The sequence below is a fragment of the Corvus moneduloides genome, chromosome 3 (genome assembly GCF_009650955.1).
Source record: "Corvus moneduloides isolate bCorMon1 chromosome 3, bCorMon1.pri, whole genome shotgun sequence".
NCBI classification, from domain to species: domain Eukaryota; kingdom Metazoa; phylum Chordata; class Aves; order Passeriformes; family Corvidae; genus Corvus; species Corvus moneduloides.
The window spans coordinates 95,342,138-95,366,002 of NC_045478.1; the positions used below are offsets into that span (position 1 = coordinate 95,342,138).

The window sequence follows — 23,865 nt, forward strand, 5'->3', positions numbered from 1 at the left end:
TCAACCTCAAAACCCAAACTAGCTAAAGAGCATTGGTATATAGTTCTTCCACTAGAAATCCCTGTAAACTATGACTTGCTGAGTTTGCTTTTTAATAAATGTGTTAAAAAAAAAAATAAAATCTCTCTATTAAGACAGCAATTCTCTTTTAAGAACTCTGGAAAGATCTTATGGAACTACTAACTCAACACATTATACAAATACACAAAATCTCAGCATTCCACTTAGGATGTACAATGATAGAGTAAAAACGTTACACGTGCAAATGTAAAAACTGCTTTTCATTTTTTTTTAAATTTTTTTTATTTTACTTTTTTTAAATCAAACAAAATCATGCCTTAAACACTGCATTTCTCCCTGAGCCAGAGCTTAAAATGCCCAAGTATAGCAGTGGAAAAAAACCCTGTTGTCTAAAAGGCTTGATGGGTTAGTACAGTCAGCTTGAAATTTAAGATCCAGAAGAGAAGAGAAACAGAACAGCGTATATTCACTAAGAACAAACACCAGTGATCACACTAAAATTGCTTCAGGAAGTCTCAAAGGATTTCATACTAAGTTCTAATGTTGCCCTGATTTATATTAGTCACTTAATGAAAGAGGAGAGTATCCAAGAGAACTCATAGTTTACATTCTTGACATATATCTTTGCAGCTTGGTAGTTCACAGACAAGCTTATTTTTTTCAGAATGTTTTTACGACAGGTATAAATAAAGTTGTTACTGGCTATCAGCCAACTGCATATAACTTGTGAGCTGTTAACCCATTAACAATTTTTAAAAAATGTTGTTCTTGTTAACTTAATTGTGTTCAAACACCATTATTTGCTTTTGGAAAGGAACAGTCATCCTCTAGAAAGGTATTTTAAACAAATCCATACTATCAGTGTCACAGCACATCTATCAGGCTTTACGTTTTTAGAAATAAAAACAGTCTAAACCTTTCAGGCACAACTCTTTTAGGCACTGTTTTCTACACTAAGTCAAAAGATGAATGCAAAACTGATTAAGGCAGCTGTCTTCTAACCAAAAAGAAACTCCCACCTTCCAAACCTTTTCCCAACTCCAACATTTTAGATGATACTCTTGCCCCCATGGGGTTTTTTTGTTTTTAAATCAAAAGTATTCCTGCTTCCTACTTAAACCTTTAAATCAGATACTGTTCTTAAAAATTCCAACATATTTCTAAACAATTTTCCTCATGCTGCTTAGTGGTTTGAAACATTTTGCTACGGCTTTTACCATTTCTGAACTAATAATAGTCAAGGCACATGTGTAAGGTATATTGCAGTTCCACAACTTCTTTTTTCCATTAATTAAGGAGACTGTGTCAAAATTAAAATTTCACAGAATTTATGAATGCAAAGATTTGTTAAAAATCAGATAAATATTTCAAGTTCTTCTGCGGTCTGTTTAATTTTCTTTCTCCATGTCTTGTCAGAATTACCTCAAATATGCTAACTGTCATTTCTTGCTAAATACTTGCCATTTACAGGCCTTGAACTCTGCCTGATTAGCAGAAGACAGGGAACTCAGGCAGGGGAAAAAAAAAAAATCAAGAGCTGAAGAAACAGAACTTCAAGCTTTGGAGCAATTAATTTCTCTGAAGTACTTAAGCTAAACAATCATTTTAAGTTACATTTGGAATGACTCCACATCAGTTTAGACTCCAAACTCTTAACTTTTTTTTTGGTATGTTTATTATTTAGTTACCTGTGATAACAGAGCTAAAATTAATCATTTAACAGATTAGTTAATCCAGTCACTCTGATCACAAGTTGACAGCTTTTCTATTAATCCTAACATTCACTTATTAACATTCACTTACAAAAGCAATAAAATCTGCTGCAGTTCCACGTATTTTTCACCTATTTGCTAACAGAGAGAAGCCACCAAGAAGCTGGGAATACTAACCTGTAACCACTGTGCACACCTGACTGCTGCCAGTGAAGGCAACTGCTCCTGGCTCTCTCCCAGAGCCTATTAACAGCTCATGTACGCTACTCTGACACAGAAGATAACAGGTATTTATCTTAACTAGTGTCATCTAGGAAGCCTGGGATGTAAGCCAAATTCCAAGAAACAGGCCTAGAGTTAGTATTTGAAGTGACCACTAGCACTCTCTAACCTCACCAGAAATTACAAATATACAACCCATTTCAATTTAGATCCATTTAAACACAAGGAAAAGACACCACACACAACAGCTGCGTGCTCAGAGATAACTCGTACCCGAAAAACCATCATGCATACAGATTAAAATTCAGGTGGCTACATCAACTACTTACTGGGACATGGACACAAAAACCCAATACAGCTTTTACTTTTTGTCAAAAACTTGCACAGAAAAAGAGAAGAAATAGTACAGATATCACTTCTAGTATTTCATAAGCAGGACATTAGCAAGATCACAATTTACTGATCTGATATAACGCTCTGCAAGGTCAGTAGTTGCATTTTAACCTATGAAGACAGCAGTAAAAATTTAAAGCTCACATGAAGAAAATGTTTGCAGAATACCAGGATAAACTAAGCACATGGCCTAAAACATTCTTCCTGACATACAACAGTTCAGAGTTATAACCAGGCCTGAATTTAACCCAACATAATGTGGCATAATCTCTTTCATGGCTTTTGTTTTCATGCTCAAGGTAATTATGACACTACTGCGTTCACTATCACAATCCAACTGTGATTTGTTCACTGTCTAGTGAACTACATGGATTTCTTACCTTCAACCCGTGATTCCAAGTACTTATCCAACTCAGCATCTTTTTTCACTGCCTCATCTGAGACCTTAGGAGCATTTGAAAAACAAACTAATACAATACTCATGTTATCACGACTCCCCTATGTGACAAAAAAAGAAGAGAAGTTAGTATCTTTAGTCTTATTCTTCATTTTTCTACTCTAATCACATCCGTACTTTTTCCAAATACAGTACTACAGATAAACCTGGGACAAAAAGAAACCCTGAAAAACCCCTGTATTTAGATCAGTAAGAACCCCTAAGTGCCCCAACTACACTGCTCACTGGAGTAATTCCACTAATTTTGACTGTATAGACTCTTAGTATTGAAGTTTAAATAATTGATGGACTAATCTACATGTCAACCATTTAAAAACAGTATCAATAAAACAGGTCAGAAATTAGATAGCTGTGTAATGTTACCTTAAGCCAAATTGTAAAACAACTCCTGTTGCAAAATGACATGCAGAACACTCTCCAATACTATTAGAATAACTTAGCTCAAGCAACTAATTTGTTTTAGTTGCAGGGCATTCATGTAAGCCATTACACACATTACAAGTCTGTTTATCAGAATGCACCTGTGTCACAAAGCACCTTGAAGCAAGTATAAAACATAAATGCTTCGTATGGCCAAGCTAACCTTACAGACTATCATGTGCCCAGAAATATCGCCCAATGGCTTTTTTAGATACTAATTTTAATGGCAGTTCTTTACTAGCATACTCTGATAACCATTTTCTTGCTCATGTTTCATTTTCAAAATTATAGTTCACAGCCAAATTCAAAAACACAATTCTGAGTCTCTTACAAGGGGATACAGCAGAACCATAATTTAAACTACTGGTTTGAAAATGAAATCAACTTTACTTTTTGTGTAGAATATTAAGTGCCATTAGTCACTGCATATTGTTGCTGTGTAAACCCAAGCTACTGGATAGTTCTAATCATCTATCACAACAAATTTTTCTCCTAAAGCAATTAAGAATTTGACATTAGAATGAATTCCTTCAGAAATACTACTTAGGAGTTAGCCTACGTTCCCTTTTGTACCAAGCATATGATGACATCACTTAGTATTATGTGGTACAATTCACAGCCTGAAGACATAAGACAACATTCCAGTATTGTTACAGGGATCCAGGATCTGACTTTGGAAAACAAACACGCGGTCAGCGCTCAGTTTTCCTGGAAGTATCTCAGAGTGATCATCCTTTAACAAGGCTGGTTGAGCTCTTGGTCAGAAAAGCCATGGCATTTAAACCAATCATACACTATATGGTACATGCTGGAATACAACCCTGTTTCTGGAAAAAACACACAACTCACCCTTTAGAGTTACAATTGTGAATTTTAGTATTTTCCTCAAAATGGCATGTTTAGTCTGTGGCCTAACAAAGGAACTCTGTTTGTACTAGCAGGAGTTGCACTTTTCAGGGAATGTTGGAACTAGAATACCTATTTAACATATGTAGACCAATCAGTAGTTGCTCCAAACAAACTAAATTTGAGGAGTGGAAGCAAGCTCAGATGCAACGGTAGTGTTACCCCATCTAAGCTACAATGAGCTGAGGGCACCACTTCAGATGACAGACAAACAACACCTTGAAGAGGAGATGGTGCCAACACTGGTTTTACACAAAGGATACAAACGCTACCCAACTTCAAGGAACAAAAAAATCCACAGAGTCCCTGGCTCAAAATAGATTAATTTTACAATTTTGTAAAAAGTTTAGAGCTGGAACCACATGCAAGCATTACTTGGGGAAAAAAAAAAACAGCGTTTATTTTTGCAATTGCTATTACCGTTCCAAGCATATAGGTTGAGGCTGTATATTCTTCAGCAAGGATATACAGTCAAATGGGTACAGAACTTTAAGGAAAAGAAGCTGAAGAAAAGGAACAGTAGGCCAGGAACAACTGTTAACACTGTACCCATCTAACCAGAAGATAATTTTAGAACAGCTGTTTAGAGAAAACAGTTACATACCTTATGTAAACAAGTGTCCACTACCCAATTGCACACTGTTTCCAGGTCATCTGATACTTCAAGTCTAGACTTTACAAATTCACAGAGCTCTTCATTGCTCATTACATCCCAGATTCCATCACAAGCCAGGATGATAAACTCGTCTTCTTCTGCCCTTAAAATTTCACACACCTCAGGCTCTGGAGAAACAAGTTGTTCTGTAGGGCCTTTACCATCCACACATTTGTAGTCATAGTCCCCCAGAGCTCGAGAAACTGCCAATGAACCATTAACACGCTGAATCATTACACTGCCTCCTGCATTCTGGATTCGCTCTTTCTCCCTTGGGTTGCAAGGTTTGTGATCCTGCGTTGAAAAACAGACTTGTCCATTCCTATAGAGAACAGCACGCGAATCACCACAGTTGATAAAGTACACATGCTCAGGTGAAATCATAACTCCCACTGCTGTTGAGCCACTTCTGTCCATGCCATTTCTGAGGTCTGAGAAATTGCGCATATACTCATCAATTTTCAAAAAGCCAGTTCTGATTCCACTCTTGACATTTTCCACTGAAGGTTCAAGAGCAGATCCAGGTTTTTCTGTCGCCCTAAAGTCTTCATTGTTAGTGATGTGTTCTAATAAGTGCGTGGAGCAGTAATTTGCAACACGAGATCCCGCGTGACCATCATAGACTGCAAAAAAGGACCAGTCCTCTAAGCCATGGGGAATACCTACAACAGCTGTGTGAGCATCTTCCATTTCCACTCTCCATCCCTGCATACTGCTGAGGCCGTAACGCAAGCCATTCCCTGCACCATGAGCATTATGTTTTTCAGTTTTTGGTTTATCCAAAAATGCACCCATGTTTATGCAATATTGAATCTGGAAAAAAGAGAAAAGAAGTCTTATTTATAAAGCCACCGTTCCATACAAGCTTTGTTGTCCGCTTCCTGTGTTTCTTCTTCATAAAACAAGTGATAAAGCATGCACACATGCAAAAGTCAACAACTATATTGGAGGAAAAAATAATTAATACATAACACAAATGAAGTGTGAATTTACAAATCTCTGTTTGCATTTTTAGTGGTTTTTTGGTGGGGTGCTGTCTTTTTTGAAGAGCTACTTCATAAAAATTAAATGATCTCCATATGAAGGCAGAGTAGATCACATACCTTTGCAGCCCTGCTGATTTTGTCATCCTCTGCAGAGACTAATTTGTGATGGAAAAACAACAACTATATCACTCCTACTCTTTTTCCAGTCTTACTGTGGCATGGAGAAAAATCAATTCATAAATAAGAACGGACTGGTCCCACTAGCTTTGCATGTACCATGCTACTTCTGTATTCTTGTAAGGCATGGCAAAATTGTGACCATAGGGGAATACACACCATCTGCCAAAGGAACCAAGGCAGTAATTCCCAATTAAATACAAGAAAACCTCTCACAGGAATCTCTTAACAAATTGTACTTAGTCCTTCATAAACCAACATTTCAATATTTACTATGGAATCACAGAATGGTTTGAACTGGAAAAAACTTTGAAGATCATCTGCTTCCAACCCCCCTTGCCATGGGCAAGGACACCTTCCACTAGACCAGACTGCACAAAGGCCCATCCAACCTGGCCTGGAACACTTCCAGGGATGGGGCATCCACAGCCTCACTGGGCAACCTGTTCCAGTGCCTCACCCTCACAGTAAAGAATTTCTTTCTTATCTCTAATCCAAACCTACCCTCTTACAGTTTGAAGCCATTACCCTTGTCCTATCACTACACTGGGCCAATAGTCCCTCTCTAGCCTTCTTGTATGCCAACTTTAGACACTTAAAGGCCTCTAAAAGATCTCCCCAGGCTTCTCAACCTCAACTGTCAGCCATCCCTAGAAGACTTTCATGTGCTTACCTGGCATTTTAAGTTCAAAGATCTTGATGTTAAAATTTATTCAATTACAAGAGATATGAGCTAAGGGAAGTAAATAGTCCACAGAAAGCTAGAAGTTCTTCAGTATTTGGAGACCATCTCCAGAGAGCAAGCTCACAGGTAAAATGTGAATAATCTACACTGAAGCTTTAGAGGACTTCTGAATTCCTCTCCTGTACTAGACTCAGGTGTCTCACATAGACCTGAAAAGCTACCTTGCCCTTTACAAAGTCAGCAGAGAACGCATTCTTTAATCCACAAACCTCAGAAACTCAGTCCATGCTAGAAGCCATCACCCTATGAAATCCTTGAATTACAGCAAATTTCATCCAAAAAGAACTGGCAAGAATTTTGCCATGACTGATCCCAAGCAGTCACTAGTCTCTGATACAGTAGTACCTACCAAGTCTACGGAGTCATGATAACCTAGTTCTAGTTTAAGAACTTGTTACCAGGCCAGGAAGAGGTTAATTAATCCTTACTTCTGCCATTTCCCTCATCTAAACACATATGAAGGATACACAAGACTACACACAGATAAACCAAACTTCACACTACCTTCTCTGCTACAATGATCTCCATGCAGTGCTGAGGATCCCCAGTATTATAGAGGCCCCAACAGCTTGCTCAGCAGGTTTTTGCAACACTGTAAATGGGTGGGAAGGACACACAATGTGTATCCATCACTGAGACACGTAATCAAAACTTTTCCCAACCCTTTCTCTCGAAACATCTGATTTTGCTTTGAAAACAAACAAAATTAATTAATTAATTAATGTGTGTCAGAGGGTATCACAAAAGCCAAGCAAGGCAGTGCAACATACCATCACAAACCGGAGTTCTCAGCGACCAATGTTCTCAGTTAAGAGTTGAACAAGTTCCACATAGTTTAATAGTGCAACTAACATCAGTAAAGGAGACTTGTGAAAGGATTCTAACAGCTTATGATCACTTATTCACAAATTACACACAATATAAAACTATTTAAAAGCACACAAAACAGTAAGCAGTTTTCTTACCAGTAAAACTGTTGTACAGGACTGAAATGCTGCCAAAGTAACAGATATCCTCCAATACTTCAGACCTTCTATGAGATTCCTTTAAGTATGTCCCTACATGCTTAAAATCACAGATGTGGAAGAAATCATGTGACTGAGTGAGGAAAGAGATCAAAACCTATGTAACTGCAAAGGCCTGCGAGCTCAGTGTTGTGTTTATGTATGTAACACGTTTATATATGTAAAATAAAACACACTTCAAAAAAAACACACCAAATGCATGTGTCACACCTTAGTTTTACCTACTTCTTAAGTAGCTTCATTTTTTTACAACTCGGGACCAGAAAAAAGAGAAAATCACACTATTCGAGATTATATTCTTAATATTCTAAATATCCCATTTAATACTGCAAATAAAGGATGTAGAGATTGACTTGCAGTCAGTAAGTCTAGGAATCAACTTGCATCCTTTGCCTCTTCAGCTTTCATCACACATCTCCAGGAAGAACACAGCTCTACCTTCTCTATCCCTCCCATGACAGTATTGGAAGACAGCTTGGCCTTTTCTCCTCCACACTGGAGAAACTCATATCTCACCTCTCCTCACACACCACATGCTCCAGCCCCTCAGTAACAGAATGGTTCTCTGCTCGGCTTGCTCCTCCATGTCTGTGCCTTTCCTGTACTGGGAGGTGAGCAGTCCACACTGTATTCCAGATGCAGCCTCACGAGTTCCAAACAGAGGAAAACCATCACTTGTCCCTAGATGCTGGACACACCTTTTCCAATATGTGCAAAACTTTCCTCACTACAGACACACTGCTCTCAAATGTTCAACTCATTTGCCCTGGTTCTCCACCAGGACCCGTTCCATGGTTCTTCTTGGCAAAGGTCATTCCTAGACCATCATCACCCGGGCTGTATAGAGGGACAAGGTTACTTTACTCCAGGTACATGACTTAATTATACCTCCTGAGGTTACCATCAGACCTTGGTAGGTCCAGCCTACCAAGATCTGTCTACTGTTAAGGCCTACCCTCGAGCTAACTGACCATGCCCTCATATCACGTATTTTAAGCATGAACACCCATCCACTGCTCAAGATTTTAATGAACACTTCATCATACTTCCTATTAGTCAAACCATCTCAACATTTCTTGAGGACTTTAAGGCATTAAGCCCCAAACATGCTTTGTAGAGCAAGATTTAGTCTCAAGATAAAACACAGTCAGCAGAGGAGCAGATGAAGCACCCACCTGCAAACCAGTAATTTAGTTATGGCTTGTATCAGCATAAACTCAAAAATTCAGTACATCCTTCAGTCTTGAGATTTACTTTCCAAAGATCCCATTTTTGTATGAAATTTAATTGCATAACAGATTGGTTTGAGAAAACATATTAATTTCCTTGTGGTGAAAACATTTACCCCACGTAAGATTATTAGTTGAAACTTTGAAAATCAGGTAGACCATGTCTACTGTAATTCCCAAAATTTTCTTGGAAATGGAGAAGGCCGTAGTTCTTGTCCATGCTCCACAGACTATTCTTTAAGACACTATATATTACTCAGATCAAAAATGAAACCCTAGGATTCTCTTCTCCTGGTAGTCTTTCCAACACCTGGAAGAATAAAACAATAATAATCAAATTTTAAAAAAAATCTATTGCCTTGCAAGGACCAGTAATCACCAAGGCTCAAAGGCATTTGGAATGCCTTTACAGAGAAGGAATTACTTTATAGGAAAAAATTACTGGTCTTTGCCCCTCTCTGGCAACGGAGAAGCTGAATCTGAGCAGGACACTGCTAAAGCACAGGCTCCAGCCACCTCTCTAGGGCACACTGTTCATCTCTAGCCTTACATGATTACCTGAGTCATTTCCAAGAGAGTTTAGGGCAACAAGTCTCTAACAAAAGCTGACATTCCTTTCCCAGAGCAAAAATCTAACCCAAGCCTTCCTTCTCTGAAGCTCCAACCTAAATTTTTCTCTAATGCTTTCTACCTGAGTCAATTCCTACATGAGGTACTTATCTCATATACAGGCAATATAGGCAACAATTCAGGCTCGGGAAACCAAAGACATCTAGCCTTTTGAGGTATAGAGGCATGAAAGCAAAAGTCATGTCCTCTGACATGCAAGAAAAATTTGTGATCAATATCCTTTCTGCCCCAGCTATACAGTGAAGACTCTTTGGTATTAGATCAGCCACACAGTAAAGCACTTTAAAATCAGGTCCGTGCACAAGCTTGCGTCTGCATTTAAAAGACAAACAACCACACCTGCTGATTTTCTCCAAAGATCTACTTAAAAACTGACACATGGTTCTTGCTCAGGTATAGACATTAATGATTTTCTACTATATCATAAAGGGGAAATAGGCAGCTACTTTAAGGGAAAAGCATGCTCCTTTCTATTTATATTTATATTTAACAGGCAGAAATATTTTACTTGATGGCTGTCATAAAGGCCAGAGCTGTCCTGACTTGAGCTGGGATAGAGCTAATTGTCTTCCTAGTAGCTGGTATAGAGCTGTGGTTTTGATACAGTATGAGAATAATGTTGGTAACACACTGAGGTTTTTAGTTGTTGCTAAGTACTGTTAGCTATACTAAGTCAAGGACTTGACAGCTCTCATACCCTGCCAGGGAGACGGTGGGAGGGGCACAAGTTGTGAGGGACACAGCCAGGACAGCTGGCCCAGACTGGCCAAAGGGATATTCCATACTATATGACATCATGCTTAATATATAAACAGTGAGGAAAGCCAGCCAGGGCTACTGCTTGGGAACTGGCTGGGCATTGGTCGGTGAGTGATGAGCACCCACATCGTTCCTCACTTGTTTTGTATATTTTAATTATTTTATTATTACAATTTTCTTTCTCTTCTGTCCCATTAAACTGTCTTTATCACAACATATGAGTTTTCTCACTTTTATTCTTCTGACTGTCTCTTCCATCTGACTGGGTCAGGGTAGTGAGTGAGCAGCTGTGTGGTACATAGTTGCTGGATGGGGTTGAACCATGACAGCCGTTTTTGGTGCCCAACATAGGGCATAATGGGTTAAGATAATGACGAATCTGACTAGAACGTATCAGAAGAAATTTGTTATAAGTACTCATATTAGTTTAGTCACTGGTCACCATGGTGATGTATTTGCTCTCAAGGTTGGTGTCGTTGTTCCTGAAGCTGCGTTACATAATACTTCACTTGTATATTTTGCCCTCCGTGCTGTTTGTCACCCGTAGGACCTGAGCTAAGGTTATGTTGCTGCACTCTGTAACACTGGCTTACAATATGACAGAATTGCTGGTCATGAAACTGATCTGGTATTTGTACTCAGCACTGCTGACATCTCCATACTTTGGGAGCCATCTATAGGAAACTACTAATAATTACAACTTTTACCTCTTCTCCTCAGAGACCTAATCCATGGGGGAGACTGGTACCTCCCTTCATCTTCCCTTTCTCCTCCAGGCTAATTAAAACAGCACTTGGGAATTTTTAATATCCTTGGGATGTTCAAACCAGCATTCCTATTGCTATGTCTTCTGAATGTGTTCGAGGTCTTGTTTAAGGATCTACAACTATTTCAGAATGCTACCCAGGGATTTGCCCTGAGGCTGGACAGTGGCAGGGCGTATGGGATACTACGGGCAAGTGCCTAGAACAGTGGGCACCTCCAGTGCTTTGGAACTTCAGCCCTGAACAAGTGCAAAATCTGGAAAGACTAGTTAAATATTTGGAAAAACTATGTTACCACCCTGACAATTCCAGAGAGACAAAACCCACAGCAACGTGCTGCGGCCTGGCCCAGGCCTACTGAGCCATGTTCAATACTATACAGTGCCCTTGAGGGCAAAAAAGGCCTCTGTATGCGATGGTAAAATGATGGCACAGGGGCTACTACAACCCCAGTGACAAGCACTGTGGTTGAACCAAAGCACCAACTTGTGCCTGTAATCAGCCCCTGCTACACAAAAGGAGAGAGATATACGGAGGTGAGCTCATTTAGTGAGGGACAAAGCAGCAGGGCTATCATGAGAAGAAGTGGGGGGAGAGGCAGAAAGCATAAAAGACATAGTTAACCATCTGACCCCTATCCCTGAGTGAGCTGCGACATATGCAAAAAGATTTCAGCCACCATCCAGGCAAGGGTATCACCTGGCTGCTCCAATGCTGGAGCAACAGGGCCAGTACCCTAGAATTAGAGGGTAGAGAAAGTAAGCAGCTGGGATTCCACTCTACAGAAGAGGGCATTAACAAAGCAACTGGAAAAGGGGCACAAGCCCTCAGCCTCTGGAAGTGACTCCTGTCAGGTATAAAGGAAAGGTATTCCTTCAAGGAAGATGTTATGCCACCCAGGCAAGTGGACCATCATGGATAGAGGCATCCAGTATCTGAGGCGATTAGCCATGCTGGAGGAGATTTATGATGATTTGGACAACGAGCAGTTATCCAAAGACCCAGACAAAGCCAAGTGTACATGACCCATGTGGTGGAAGACTACGGGATGCAACACTGTTACACGCCAACTCATTGGCAGTAATGACCTGGAAAGACGGAGAGGGACAAATGGTGGACAAATTGATCAACTCCAATAATATAAACAAAATGCCTCTTCCTCACTACAGGCCTGTATCTTGGCTGTGGATAAGGAAGGCAGACGCACCCTATTCCCCCCTGTATGGACCAGTGTCCCAACTACTGGAAGAGTAAGCATTAACAGCACAGGTCACCCGGTGGTTTTACCTGTGTGACCACAGAGAGAACATAAGGAAGTGGGATGGAAAAATCTAGCTTGACCCTAGAGGCGTAAGTAGGAAAATTGCAAGGAAAAACAATCAGAAGAAGGGATTATTGCAGGACATTGCTGCTCCGGACTACAGTGGGCAGTTCCCCAGACAGAGTAGAGGGGCTGCTCTTACTCCTGATCTTCAAGGGGCTTCTGATTCACGTTTATAAGAAGTGAATCATGAATACTACAGCAAGGACTAGAGGGGCACTGCCTCCAGGCAGGTGGAGGAAAGAAACAACTGGATTAATGGACTGTGTGGATTGGATGACCTTGCAGAGCAGACCCACAGGAGTCGAAGGCTCTAGCAAACACTGCTGCACTGGGGCAGGCACCATCTGTGTTTCTGGAGTGACAGGGTAATCCCAACAGCTAACTCTGATGGAGGCCAAAGAGCCTGACTGGGAGTAAGTGGCAAAAGCACTCCATTGTGACTGGCCCTGAGACTCCAGTGCATCCTTTGACTAGACTGTCTCAGGAGGGTGTACTTCAAGGACCCAAAAGGTACTGCTGGGCTTTTGGTATAGCTGTCTTGGAGACAGTAGAAATTAAACAGCTGTCTACCTTGCCCCATCTTCTGGAGGGCACTTCTGGTGTGGGGCTGCTGAGGATCAAAGAACAACAGGTGCCATCACAACAGTGCACTGGCAGCATTACCACACCAACCAAAACATCCACAAGTTGATTTATCAAATGGAGAGCCAAGGAGGGATCAGAAGAATTCACTCACTCTCCTACAGACCCATATGGCCAGTGCAGACTAACAGGAGACTGTCATGGCCTGAATGAAGCCACGCCACCTCCAAGACCAGCTGTGCCAGACCTGCTGGAACTTCAATACAAACTGGAGTCAGAGGCAGCCAAGCAGTATGCCACAACTGATACTGCTAATGGAGTTTTCTCAAGCCACTGGCAATAGAGTGCAGGCCCATGCAGTACACCTGGAATCGACTATTCCAGGGGTGGAAACACAGACCTACTATTAGCCACGGACTGATCTAAACAGTACTGAAACAAGGCAAAGCTCTAGAACACCTAATACATTCATAACAATATTGTGTGAGGCAATACAGCAACAGAAGATTTTGGGAGAGGGAAAAAATAGTTCAAATCCTTCTGAAAACTGGTTTTGCCACAAAATAAAGGAAGGTCAAAGGACCTGAACAGAGGATCCAGAGATCATCCACAGGATTGCATTTGCTCAGGGATCTGGGTGCACTTGGTGGGTAATGCAGAAGGATGAGGGAGTCCGATGCGTACCTCAAGCGGATTTGATTCTGGGTAAGAACATTGAATGATTTGAACTGTATTATGTTATTTGCTATAAAATATTGTAGGTCATCACTGCTACAGTTGTTAAATGCTATATCAAGGGTATTGTAATAGAATTACCCAGATTAATGAATGAATTTTGATGATAGAACCAGACAAGCACAGCAGTGGTGGAACTAGTGCTGGCTTCAGCATAAAACAATCCAACACTACACACATTCTCTCCTGCCCTGAAGGACTACTATGACAGATGAAGCCCAAAGTCATGGACTAAAACTCAACAAACATTTTGGAGGGATGGCCCGTATACTATGGGAATGATATCTCTGTGTACATATCAAAATACAGGAAAGGTCATAGTGATTACTTGGGATGTGCTGTAAAGTGTGGGACCTGGGTAGGATGCAAATGGTATAGACTAAGGGGTGGATATAGTCCTGCTTTCAGGTGGGATAGAGTTTATTAATTTTCTTCCTAAAAGCTGGTATAGAGTTGTGGGCTGGATACAGTACGAGAAAAATGTTGATAGCAACAACTAAAAATGTCAGCGTGCTATGTAGTGTTTATACTAAGTCAAGGACTTTTCTGCTTCTTGTATCCTGCCAATGGAGAAGGCTGGAGTGACACAAGAAGCTGGGAGGAGACACAGCCATAACAGCTGGCCCAAACTGGCCATAGAGATACTCCAAAATATGTGACACCATGCTCAATGTATAAACTGGAGAGAAAGCTGGCCAGGGGCTACTGCTCACACTGGTTGGCAAGTGGTGAACAATTACATTGTGCATCACTTGTTTTGCGTATTTTAACTCTTTTTTTTTCCTTCCCTATCCCATTAAAAAGTCTGTGTCTCAACCCATGAATTTTCTCATTTTTATGGTTCTCTTTCCCATCCCTCTGGGGAGGGAGGAGGTGGAATGAGCAAGCAGCTGTGCGGTGCTTAATTGCTGGCTAGGGTTAAACCATGACAGCAACCAGCACATAATTAGATTACAAAGGTCTAAAAGCCATAATCAAAATTTTTGTAGATACTATAAAATAATTTTCACATCACATGTCAGCTTCATAAAAAACATCAGAACTAAACTAATACCACCTTGATGGCCAATAGTCCCAAAGGCAATAATGTATCTTTTCATAATGTGAGAATGGTCCAACATAAATCTTTTGGGCTTAGGTCATAAAAGCGTACTGTAAAATGTCTCTTCCTCAGAAGGATTCACTCAACAGGCTAGTCATTTCTAATAAGTCAGTGCTGTGGAAAAGAAACAGTGCCAGAGTTTCCTGTTACAAAGCACATGTGCTCCAGCTATAAAAAAAGAATGACATTTCAAAAGAAAAAATGCTGCACTAGATATTAAAGATGTAAATGACAAATAAATAATCAAAGTATCTATGACAAACAATTTCAAAACTTACGGTAAGTGCAGGAAGAAATAACTTCTCTGGTTTAAGCAAAAAAAAATAGAACTTTAGACTTGGTAGAAAGCTCCTCTGTCTCCATCTTGCAGTGTCTCTCTAGTATGTGTTATGTGCACATACAGACTTTATGCAATACATGTGTCTACACACACTGCAGATAGTTTTGATTTTTGATCCCAGAAAACTTGGTCTTACTTCTGACTTACTGACCTTAAAAATACTGGCACTACATGAATTTACATTAAGCCAGTAGCTATTGAAGCTTGGCTGTAACAGCTACTCTAACTATGTAGCCACAAATACTGTCAGAGTCAAACAAATGACTGAACCTAAGAATAAGATCTGAATATTTTACTTTCACTGAAAAATGAACTACATAGAAGAAGAGTTATTACCATTCCTAGGGTTTATTTGTTTGGAGGATTTTGGTTTGTTTTAAGGTAATCTGTGGCCGTGGGTGTTGCCTTTAGGAAGGATGTTAGCTGACCAACAATACTGACAGAAAGAAATTAAGTATCAACATAAAACTTCAATGTAGAGCCTCCTACCAAAAACTTTTCCTGCCAGGATGTTGTGAAAGAAGCCAAATAGGCTTCTAAACCAGGAATTTCAAAAAACTTTGCAAGTCATCCCCATTACCAGGTAGCATACATGCCTAGGAGCTACAGCTGTAATTTTTAAATTAACTTCAGCATCTCTATTGTTATAACAGTTAGGGGGAAAAAACCCAATAACAAAGATAAACAAAACACACCTTTCCCCCACCACACTACTTTTAAACCAGCAAGTTACAAAGGAGATGAAGATTTGAGAATGAACTTCAGCTATTTTGAATTGGTCTAGAGGCACAAAACAATCACAGGCGTAATTTAATGCTGTAGATTCACATCTATTTTCAATGTCAGTAGCACTACCTGAAAACATTACCACTTCTGCTCTGCCTCAGCTACTCACCACTACATTGTGCCAGCATTTTCTTTTCTTTCAGAACTGCTGGCTGAGATGTTTTTGCCCTTACTCTTTGAACTGTTTCACTGAAGAAGTGCAAAGTTAGCTTTAGTATTTCGAAACTTTGTGACTTTGACTGCAGTGGGTTTGGAAGCCAGCAGCTTAGACACCAGATCCAAGGGGGCTGTAACCTTCAACAGAAAAGACAAAAAAATACAAAGGAGCACCAGGAGCTAGGTTAAGGGCTATAACCTTTCTAGCTATGTTGTTAACACCAGAAAAACAAGCTTGTGATCCTTTCAGAGATTAATTTTATAGTCTGCTTTCTCACACCTTACTAAAACATGGATGATGCTACTTAACTACAGATCTTCCAGCTCAGCTTATGTGGCAACCATCTGTCTCCCATGGACAAATTGCATACTTTATGCTGCGGCCTCTTATTTTTCTGGAATGCAGCTCAATAGGTACAAAGTTAGAGACCATACCTCAGACATTCAAGATGAACTTCACAAAAACCTTGAAAGTGGACTCCGAATCTAGCTTTCTAATCACAGCACTCACCACAAAGTCATCAGTGCCCAGGTTGATGTATTTTTTAGCCACAGAACTTTTAGCATGCAGTTTCCTTCTTATTTAAGTCACAAAAGTCAATTTCACATAATTTCTGCGGCCAAATGAAAACTTTAAAAAAATCCAGTGCTTTTCTTAGCTACACAGAACCCTGTGCTTGCCTGTGTGACTTCTGATTATCAGCAGCCCTTATCTTGGATTAGCACTGCTGCTAGGGACTTAACTGAAGGAGTATGCAGTGTCATTCTCAGTAAGAAAGAGACTACTGTAGTCAATGTCATCTTTAATGTCACACATTTTAGGTTTTCAGGTAACATATTCAGCTGTTCTTTACCAAGGCTTCCTCCAAACACTACAAAGACTGGGAAATTCAATCCTGTTTGTTACCTGCAAACAGTTTATCAGAGTTACAGAGTAACTACACAAAAAATAATACATAACATAGGCAAATACCCAGGCTGGTTCACCAAATACAACAACACTGGGCCCAGACAATGCAAAGCACATTATTGCTGCCAGCACCTGCCCAGGCTGAAAAGAATGAAAGCTAAAGTCTTTAAAGTAAATATAGCTCTGCCTAAGTCACCATTCATGCTCTTGTACCATTTTCTAGGAGTAGAAATTTGGTGCAGTGGCACTTCAGTGAAATGGGCCTAGCTGGTCAATTCAGGTATTACCTGTCCAGGCATATTATCCTTGAAGTTACATTTTGTCCTTAACTCAAACCCTGCAACTCAGCGTGCCTTTATTATATCACCTGGAAGCCTGCACTGTCCTGCTGCCTATCCCTACTGACCATGCTATGACAAAATTTATATCCTATGATATTTTCTGAAATTCCTTGTCCGTATCTGCTCGTGTTTCCTGTAGCCGATAAGCACGTTCTCATTTCTTTACTGGGCTGTTCAAAACAGATGCACGTGTGGCACTTGGATACGACAAAGCATTAACTTAGCATAAAAGTGATCCTTCGCAAATAAAGTTTATAATTATTTCTATGTAGAACTGCTGATTTGGTTTTCTAAATTCACTAAAACACCAAGTATTTTGAGTTAAATTTAGTTTGCTCCTTTTCAATCATCAATCTAACAAACAGCAGCCAGGTTTTTACTACAGAAATAGCACCTCAGATTTTGAAGAAAAAGAACCGAAGTTTATCCACTACACTACTGGTATAAAACTGAAGAATTTTACTCATTAGCATGACACATTATGTCACTAGGAGTGAGTTCTCCCTGGCTCTAAATTTAGGCATTTAAGACAACTTTTCTTACCTTTTCCAAAGTCTGTTTACAAAAAGCTTCAGACATGCTTTTGTGAGAATAGGACAGCAATGAATCACCTATTCATATCATCAATGACTTGCTCTTAAACAGGTCTGAAACACCAGAATAAGTGTTCTGCAGCAGGTCTGCAAAACCACAGTAAACCAATAAACCTTTATTTACATAATTGAGGGGTGATTTCTTGATTCACACAAAAATCTGAGGAAGCCAGACACAAGGGTTGGGCTGGATGAGTGCTAAAGGTCCACTCAAATTAAGTGTGACTTGCACAATGTAAGAAGGGTTGTGCCTTTTTACAACATGTTACATCACTGCAAAATAAGCACAGACATTAAATCAACACAACACTAACAAAAAACCTCAAAACAAACCACATTTGAACCCTTCTTTTATTTTAGCAGCAGAACAACCAACACCACCTCCTTGGCACAAACCTGTCACTGACTTACAACCTATGCATTATTAACTTCAGAGTAAGACAGATAGGACTGCTTCAGACCCACTGTCCAGACTCCTGCCTGTCACTACAGAAATGTGGCAAGCAACTCTTCCTGTCAAAGACACCAAAATGTGAATCAAAACTGAAAAACCTTAACTTGATCATAGTTCTGAAAACAGACACATGCAATAAAGCTATTTCAAAGACAGTCTTCAAAACACATAGTCCCGGTTTAAAAACAGAACTAAACCTTTCAGAAACAGACAACCCAAAACATGCAATCTCTATGACAGGTATTTGTGGTGATGTGGGTTTTTTTTCCATTACTGTGGTCTTATAGCATTGTAATTATCCTTTTTTAAAAAAGGATTCAAAGAACATTGACTCTTAGTTCCCTATACACGAGTTCAGAAGAAGGTGACAGAGTGTGACAAGAGTTCTCCATTGTCATCAGATAAAGTTAATGACAGAAAACCAGCAGCCAAAACATTTTCACTGACCTGGAAAAAAAGACATCAACCTTTATCCTTGAAAAGGTGATTCAAAAGCTGAAGCTACAGGGAACCTTGTACAGGAAATTTAGAGATTTTCTGTAACTGATTAAAACAGGTAATTTAAGTAGTACTGCTGCTGTTAGTGCATTTAAGGAAATACAGACCTTGTAGGGAAAAAAGCCACAGGCAGACAGTAAACTGATCTCAATCACAGTGGGCAAAACACTTAATGACTTTTACTGACACTGTACAGTGTGAGAACATAAACTTCTCCAAAATCTGGCTCAGCAGACATTTTAGGTGGTGAAAAATTACATTTCCCTGCCCCTCATTTATTAGCAGTGCTTTGTATTGCAACAGAAAGAACCTATACTTGAAATTTTATTTCCTCCCTGTTAAAAAAATAACAGTAAGCAAAATTCAAACACATTTAAAGAAGAAAAAACATCATTTTATCCAACCTGTTCAGAAACTTCCATTAAATCCATAGTCAATTACAAATTAAAAACACAGTCAAAGTAAAAGCAATGACATATTCCCACAAATTTCGAAGTGGCAGAATTCGTTCTTACCTGTAATTTTAACCTTGTCAAGGTTCTTGTTCAGTGCTGAAGAATTAGTTTACATTCCTGCTGCCAAGAAGCACGTAACAGAATGACTTGCAAAATCTTGAGATAACAGTACAGGACACAACATCTGCTTTATTTTGGTATTTCCTAGAAAGAAACAAAGGAAGTAGTTAGCTACTCCAGATGGTATACAACAGATTTGTACATGAATTCTTTCATGAATACAACTTTTTCCTAAATAGAAGCGTTTGAACTAAAGCTGTGCCTGGACGTGCAAAGACCTTTCCGTAAACACTCTAAACATCATGTTCAAGATTTATGATAACAAAGAATCAGATTAATATTTTTCTCTGTTTCCCTCACCAACACTGACAAGCACTTAAAAAGTCATCAGCCTATTACCTGCCATTCAAGTCCCTAAATTAGTAACAGAAGGAATAGCTTTTGCATGCCTGCTAGCATCACTGTGCTGTCTTAATTTTATTCACCTACTCAGATGACAGAGTACACTCCTTGAGTGTTTGACAAGACTTAAACCCACCATGTGCAGCACGTGTAATTTGTGAGCTCTTTATTCAGCTTCCTTAGATGTAAAAATGCACAAGAGTTTAAAACAAAAGCAATAAGCTTCAATTGCAAAAGTATTTCAGATCCTCTGAAATAGGAATCATTACATTTCTTTAAAAATAGTTCCTATAAAATTAACCAGAAATTCAGCTTAAAATGTAGAAGTAGCAAATAACTAACAAATCAGATATGTGGATCAACAACAGCATCTACCCATTGTTTTGAACAGCATACAAATGCCCCAAATCCTTCATGGATCAGGGTCTACATATTCAATCTTATAAACCACTAGACAGTGGTTTATAAGATTGAATATGTAGTTAAGACTACAGAATTTAAGTCTTCTGTTAAGACAACAGAAGTTGTCTTAAGAGTACACCGGTAGAAGGAACTACTGAAGGAAAAACTCTGGATAACAGCCAGCTTTGTCTGGGGCAGGAGGGAAGTACAAGCCTTATTGTGACACTGAAAATTTTAAACTGATAAAAGCACTCTGATGAGCTGAGTGAGAGGAGACCTACCTTGACTTTAAGCCCACTGATGGAAGAATGGAGCTACAACATTTCATTATGGCTTGCCTCTTCCAGACACTCAACAGTGCTTTTCAACTACTAAAAAGTGTCATAAGCACAAAATTGCTCAAAAGGACTACTTTGCCACCTTTTGAAGAATTGCAGGAGTTCAGTAAGTTTTATGCCTGTAGCTCTGCACTGCTGCAAGCCCTGTATTTTCCCCAGCATCCTCTCTTCTTATGCACCACAACAGGATGGATTGTTCAAGGAACCAAACTAATCCAGAAAAAGTCAATTATTTCCTGTCACTTGAGGTCTCCAAAACAGCTTAGGAAATGCCAGATCAGCCAAGTGTCAACGACAAAAATGCAGAACTGAGAGATGCTGCCAATTCATATTTGTTTCAAGTATTGTGTAACTACACCTTAAGCAGCACCCACTAAATCATTAATGAACTCTGAAAAAGTATTCTAAAACATTGTATTGGACTACAAGGCAAAAGCTCTCCCCAAAAGGTAACAAAGTTTCAGTAAAAAAGTTGTTTCCACATCAAGGAACTTCAGGGAATAAAATGAAACACACCCAGGGCAGATCAGAGAGTTCTGTGAAACAGCTTAACTGCCTCTTCTAAAACACACGGGGGTTTAGGGCACAGACACAGAACACGGGGCCAGGACACAGCTCCCTCCACGCACTGTCTCCCACCTTCAGACGACCCCGCCCAGCGAGGAGGGGTACAAGGTGTTTGCACCTGGAAGCGCTCAGGAGCCTCAGTGCTTCTGATGTTCATCCAGAGGCCTTTAAAAGCGGCAAACTCACAAAAGCAGCCCTTGGAAGATGAGCATTATGCTTTTCAAGGCAAGAACCTTGAGACCTCCCAGATTCTACAGAGGATGTGAGAACACTCCTTAGACAGGGATGACTTTTAGCCAGAAGGTTGCTTACAGTAGGGCAGATTCAAAAACAGGTACTTTGGGCTAAGAGCATTTACCTCAGAATATCATCGTATTTACACAAATTCTATGTACTCTATCTCACTTCTCGGAAGTGAGGAAAGCAGTATTCAGTGTCTCAAAACACAAAAGCACCGTAAGATATAGACTCCACCACTGAACATGGCATGAAGAAGGGACACTACTTCTACTTAATCTGCACAGTAGCAACCCTTACCTCTCCAAATCAGCTGCATGGGTTTTTTTCCCCTCAGTATGAAAAGACATTTAGATTCATTATAGAGCTTTGGGGTAACAAACCATTATATCTGGCTCCTAATAATTTGAGTGCCAGAAATGCTCACAATACACAAATGTAAACATCTTGTCCAGATTGCTCATCATAAATTACATCACAAGAATAAAGCTGAATGTGTCCTACTAAAGGCTTAACAAAGTTACAAGATGTATTAAGCATTTTATTTGGGCTACTTTTGTGTTATGTATAATATTTTAGTAGGACTGAGTTAGTTCAGTAAACTTTTTTGCTACTAAGTCACCAGCACTGTACAGTAGGATAGCTTTTAACTGAGAAAAACTTAAATATTCCTGGGCTAATAAAACATTTTAATTTAACCACGTTTACAGTACTTTCTTCAGAAGGTAAGACCAAAAGCCATCATAAGTAATTCACTGCTAAAGAACTAAACTCAATATTCCAAAAGAAGCACATTAAAAAAGACACAGTCCAGAGAGACTTGAAGAACCCCATCTTGTTATATTACGGAGTGCAGGCATCAAATGCTGGTTTTCCTGATGATCAAATACACACTTAATAAAGCTGGTAGCAAAGCACTAATGATCCTCAGGCTGAATCCTAATGTTCAAAACAAACAAAACCACTACAACATCCAGTTCTTTGCAAGTTTCCAGACTCTGGTCAGAGAAGTACCAGAAAAACAATGTGTTTATTCTGCCTCACAACCAGCTAGACCTGAACACTGACCTTTCATGGATAACCAAATCATTGCTGCTTTAAAACAAGCAAACAAACAAACCAACTCACTGACTGAACATCAACAGAAAGCGCTATAATCTGATGTGCCCTGATCCACCCTATGACAGCACAATACCACCACCGCCAATATTGTCCCCCAGAACTGTAAACTGGGTCACACACACAAAAAGATTTTGCAGAAGTAAAAGACAGAAGAAGGGAGAAAGAAAAGAGCAGCAGTGTATGCCAAAGGTTAGCTAGGAAACTGCAACCTACCAAGTGCATGTTTCCAACATAGAGTAAACCTAAAATAACATCCCTTTCTTGAAAGAGGCATTCACTGGGCTACCTGACTTTTTGGGGAAGGTGAGAGCACATACCAGGGGAATGCACATTCATGTAGTACCTATATATATTATTGTACCAATATGACAAAGCCAAAACTAAACCAGGAGTTATTTTCTGCTTGCTTACTTGATACAATGTACAACTTCCACCCTAAAGAGAGAGTTGTTAATCCATTGTAATAAAAGGATAATGAATTCTGTCTACGTTTGCCAAGTGGTTCTTCATTCCATACAGAACTAAGACTGAACAATGTCTTGATTTGTGATTCTGTTGTGAATCAACCAAGACTGAAAAAAGTCTTGATTTGTGGGTTTGTGGGTGTGAGGTTTTTTGGTGATTTTTTTCCCCCCTTTTCAAACATGGAAGCTGCACTGAAACATTCACATTAAACAGTTAAAGTAAGGAGAACTAACTAAAGTTCAAAACTAAAAACTCTGTGAAGCAATTTATCCTTTTTGAAGCAGTTAATATTATGGTTTTGAAAAAAATCTGCAAAAGTATCCTTCCACTGTGTTTTAGAAGTAAAACCCAGAACTCCTTGAAAAGCTAAATGCCTTGAAATAAATTTACTTGGGGTCCCAAAGTTTAGTTCAGCAAGTTGAAGTTTGCAGTTCAAACTTCTACAGCCAGTTAGTAATTTAAACTATTAAATGATGAATTCCCAACAGGAGTACGCTGGTAGACCCGTATTTCACACTCACCTGAAAGCTTGATAATATCATGGACTTAGCATTCTAATTAGGTCCATACTTCTAAACTTCACCTCACAAATAATCAACAGCATCAGAAAGCTCCTTTTTGATACATCTTACAAACGATATTCTAAACCTTCTTCCTGCAGACCTGTCTTTAATACATATTTGCACTTCTGTAATTCTGAAATTCTCTGTGACTCACTTTCAGGTTAGCTTTAGATCAGTAAATTCACATTACGGCTGTGTGGATATCTTCACAGCAATGGTAGCTTAAGTGATATTTGCTCTCAGCAGCCTGTTCTCGCTCCATGCCCTGTGGCTGAGTAGACACACAGAGAGCTACGCTGGTACAAGTGAATGCCTGAAGCAGAGACTGTGCA

General features: G+C 39.6%; 1 protein-coding gene across 3 annotated transcripts in view; it reads right to left on the reverse strand.

The window, feature by feature from the left end:
* PPM1B (protein phosphatase, Mg2+/Mn2+ dependent 1B) overlaps positions 1-23,865 on the reverse strand; it is a 60,797-nt gene that overhangs the window by 16,143 nt on the left and 20,789 nt on the right. For all 3 annotated transcript variants that reach the window (XM_032102840.1, XM_032102838.1, XM_032102839.1), the window contains exons 2-4: positions 19,438-19,581; positions 4,736-5,599; positions 2,729-2,846 (exon numbers count right to left, since the gene is read on the reverse strand). In XM_032102840.1, the coding sequence (XP_031958731.1) occupies positions 2,729-2,846; positions 4,736-5,581 (964 nt within the window). In that variant the 5' untranslated portion in view covers positions 5,582-5,599; positions 19,438-19,581. The remainder of the gene's footprint in view (positions 1-2,728; positions 2,847-4,735; positions 5,600-19,437; positions 19,582-23,865) is intronic.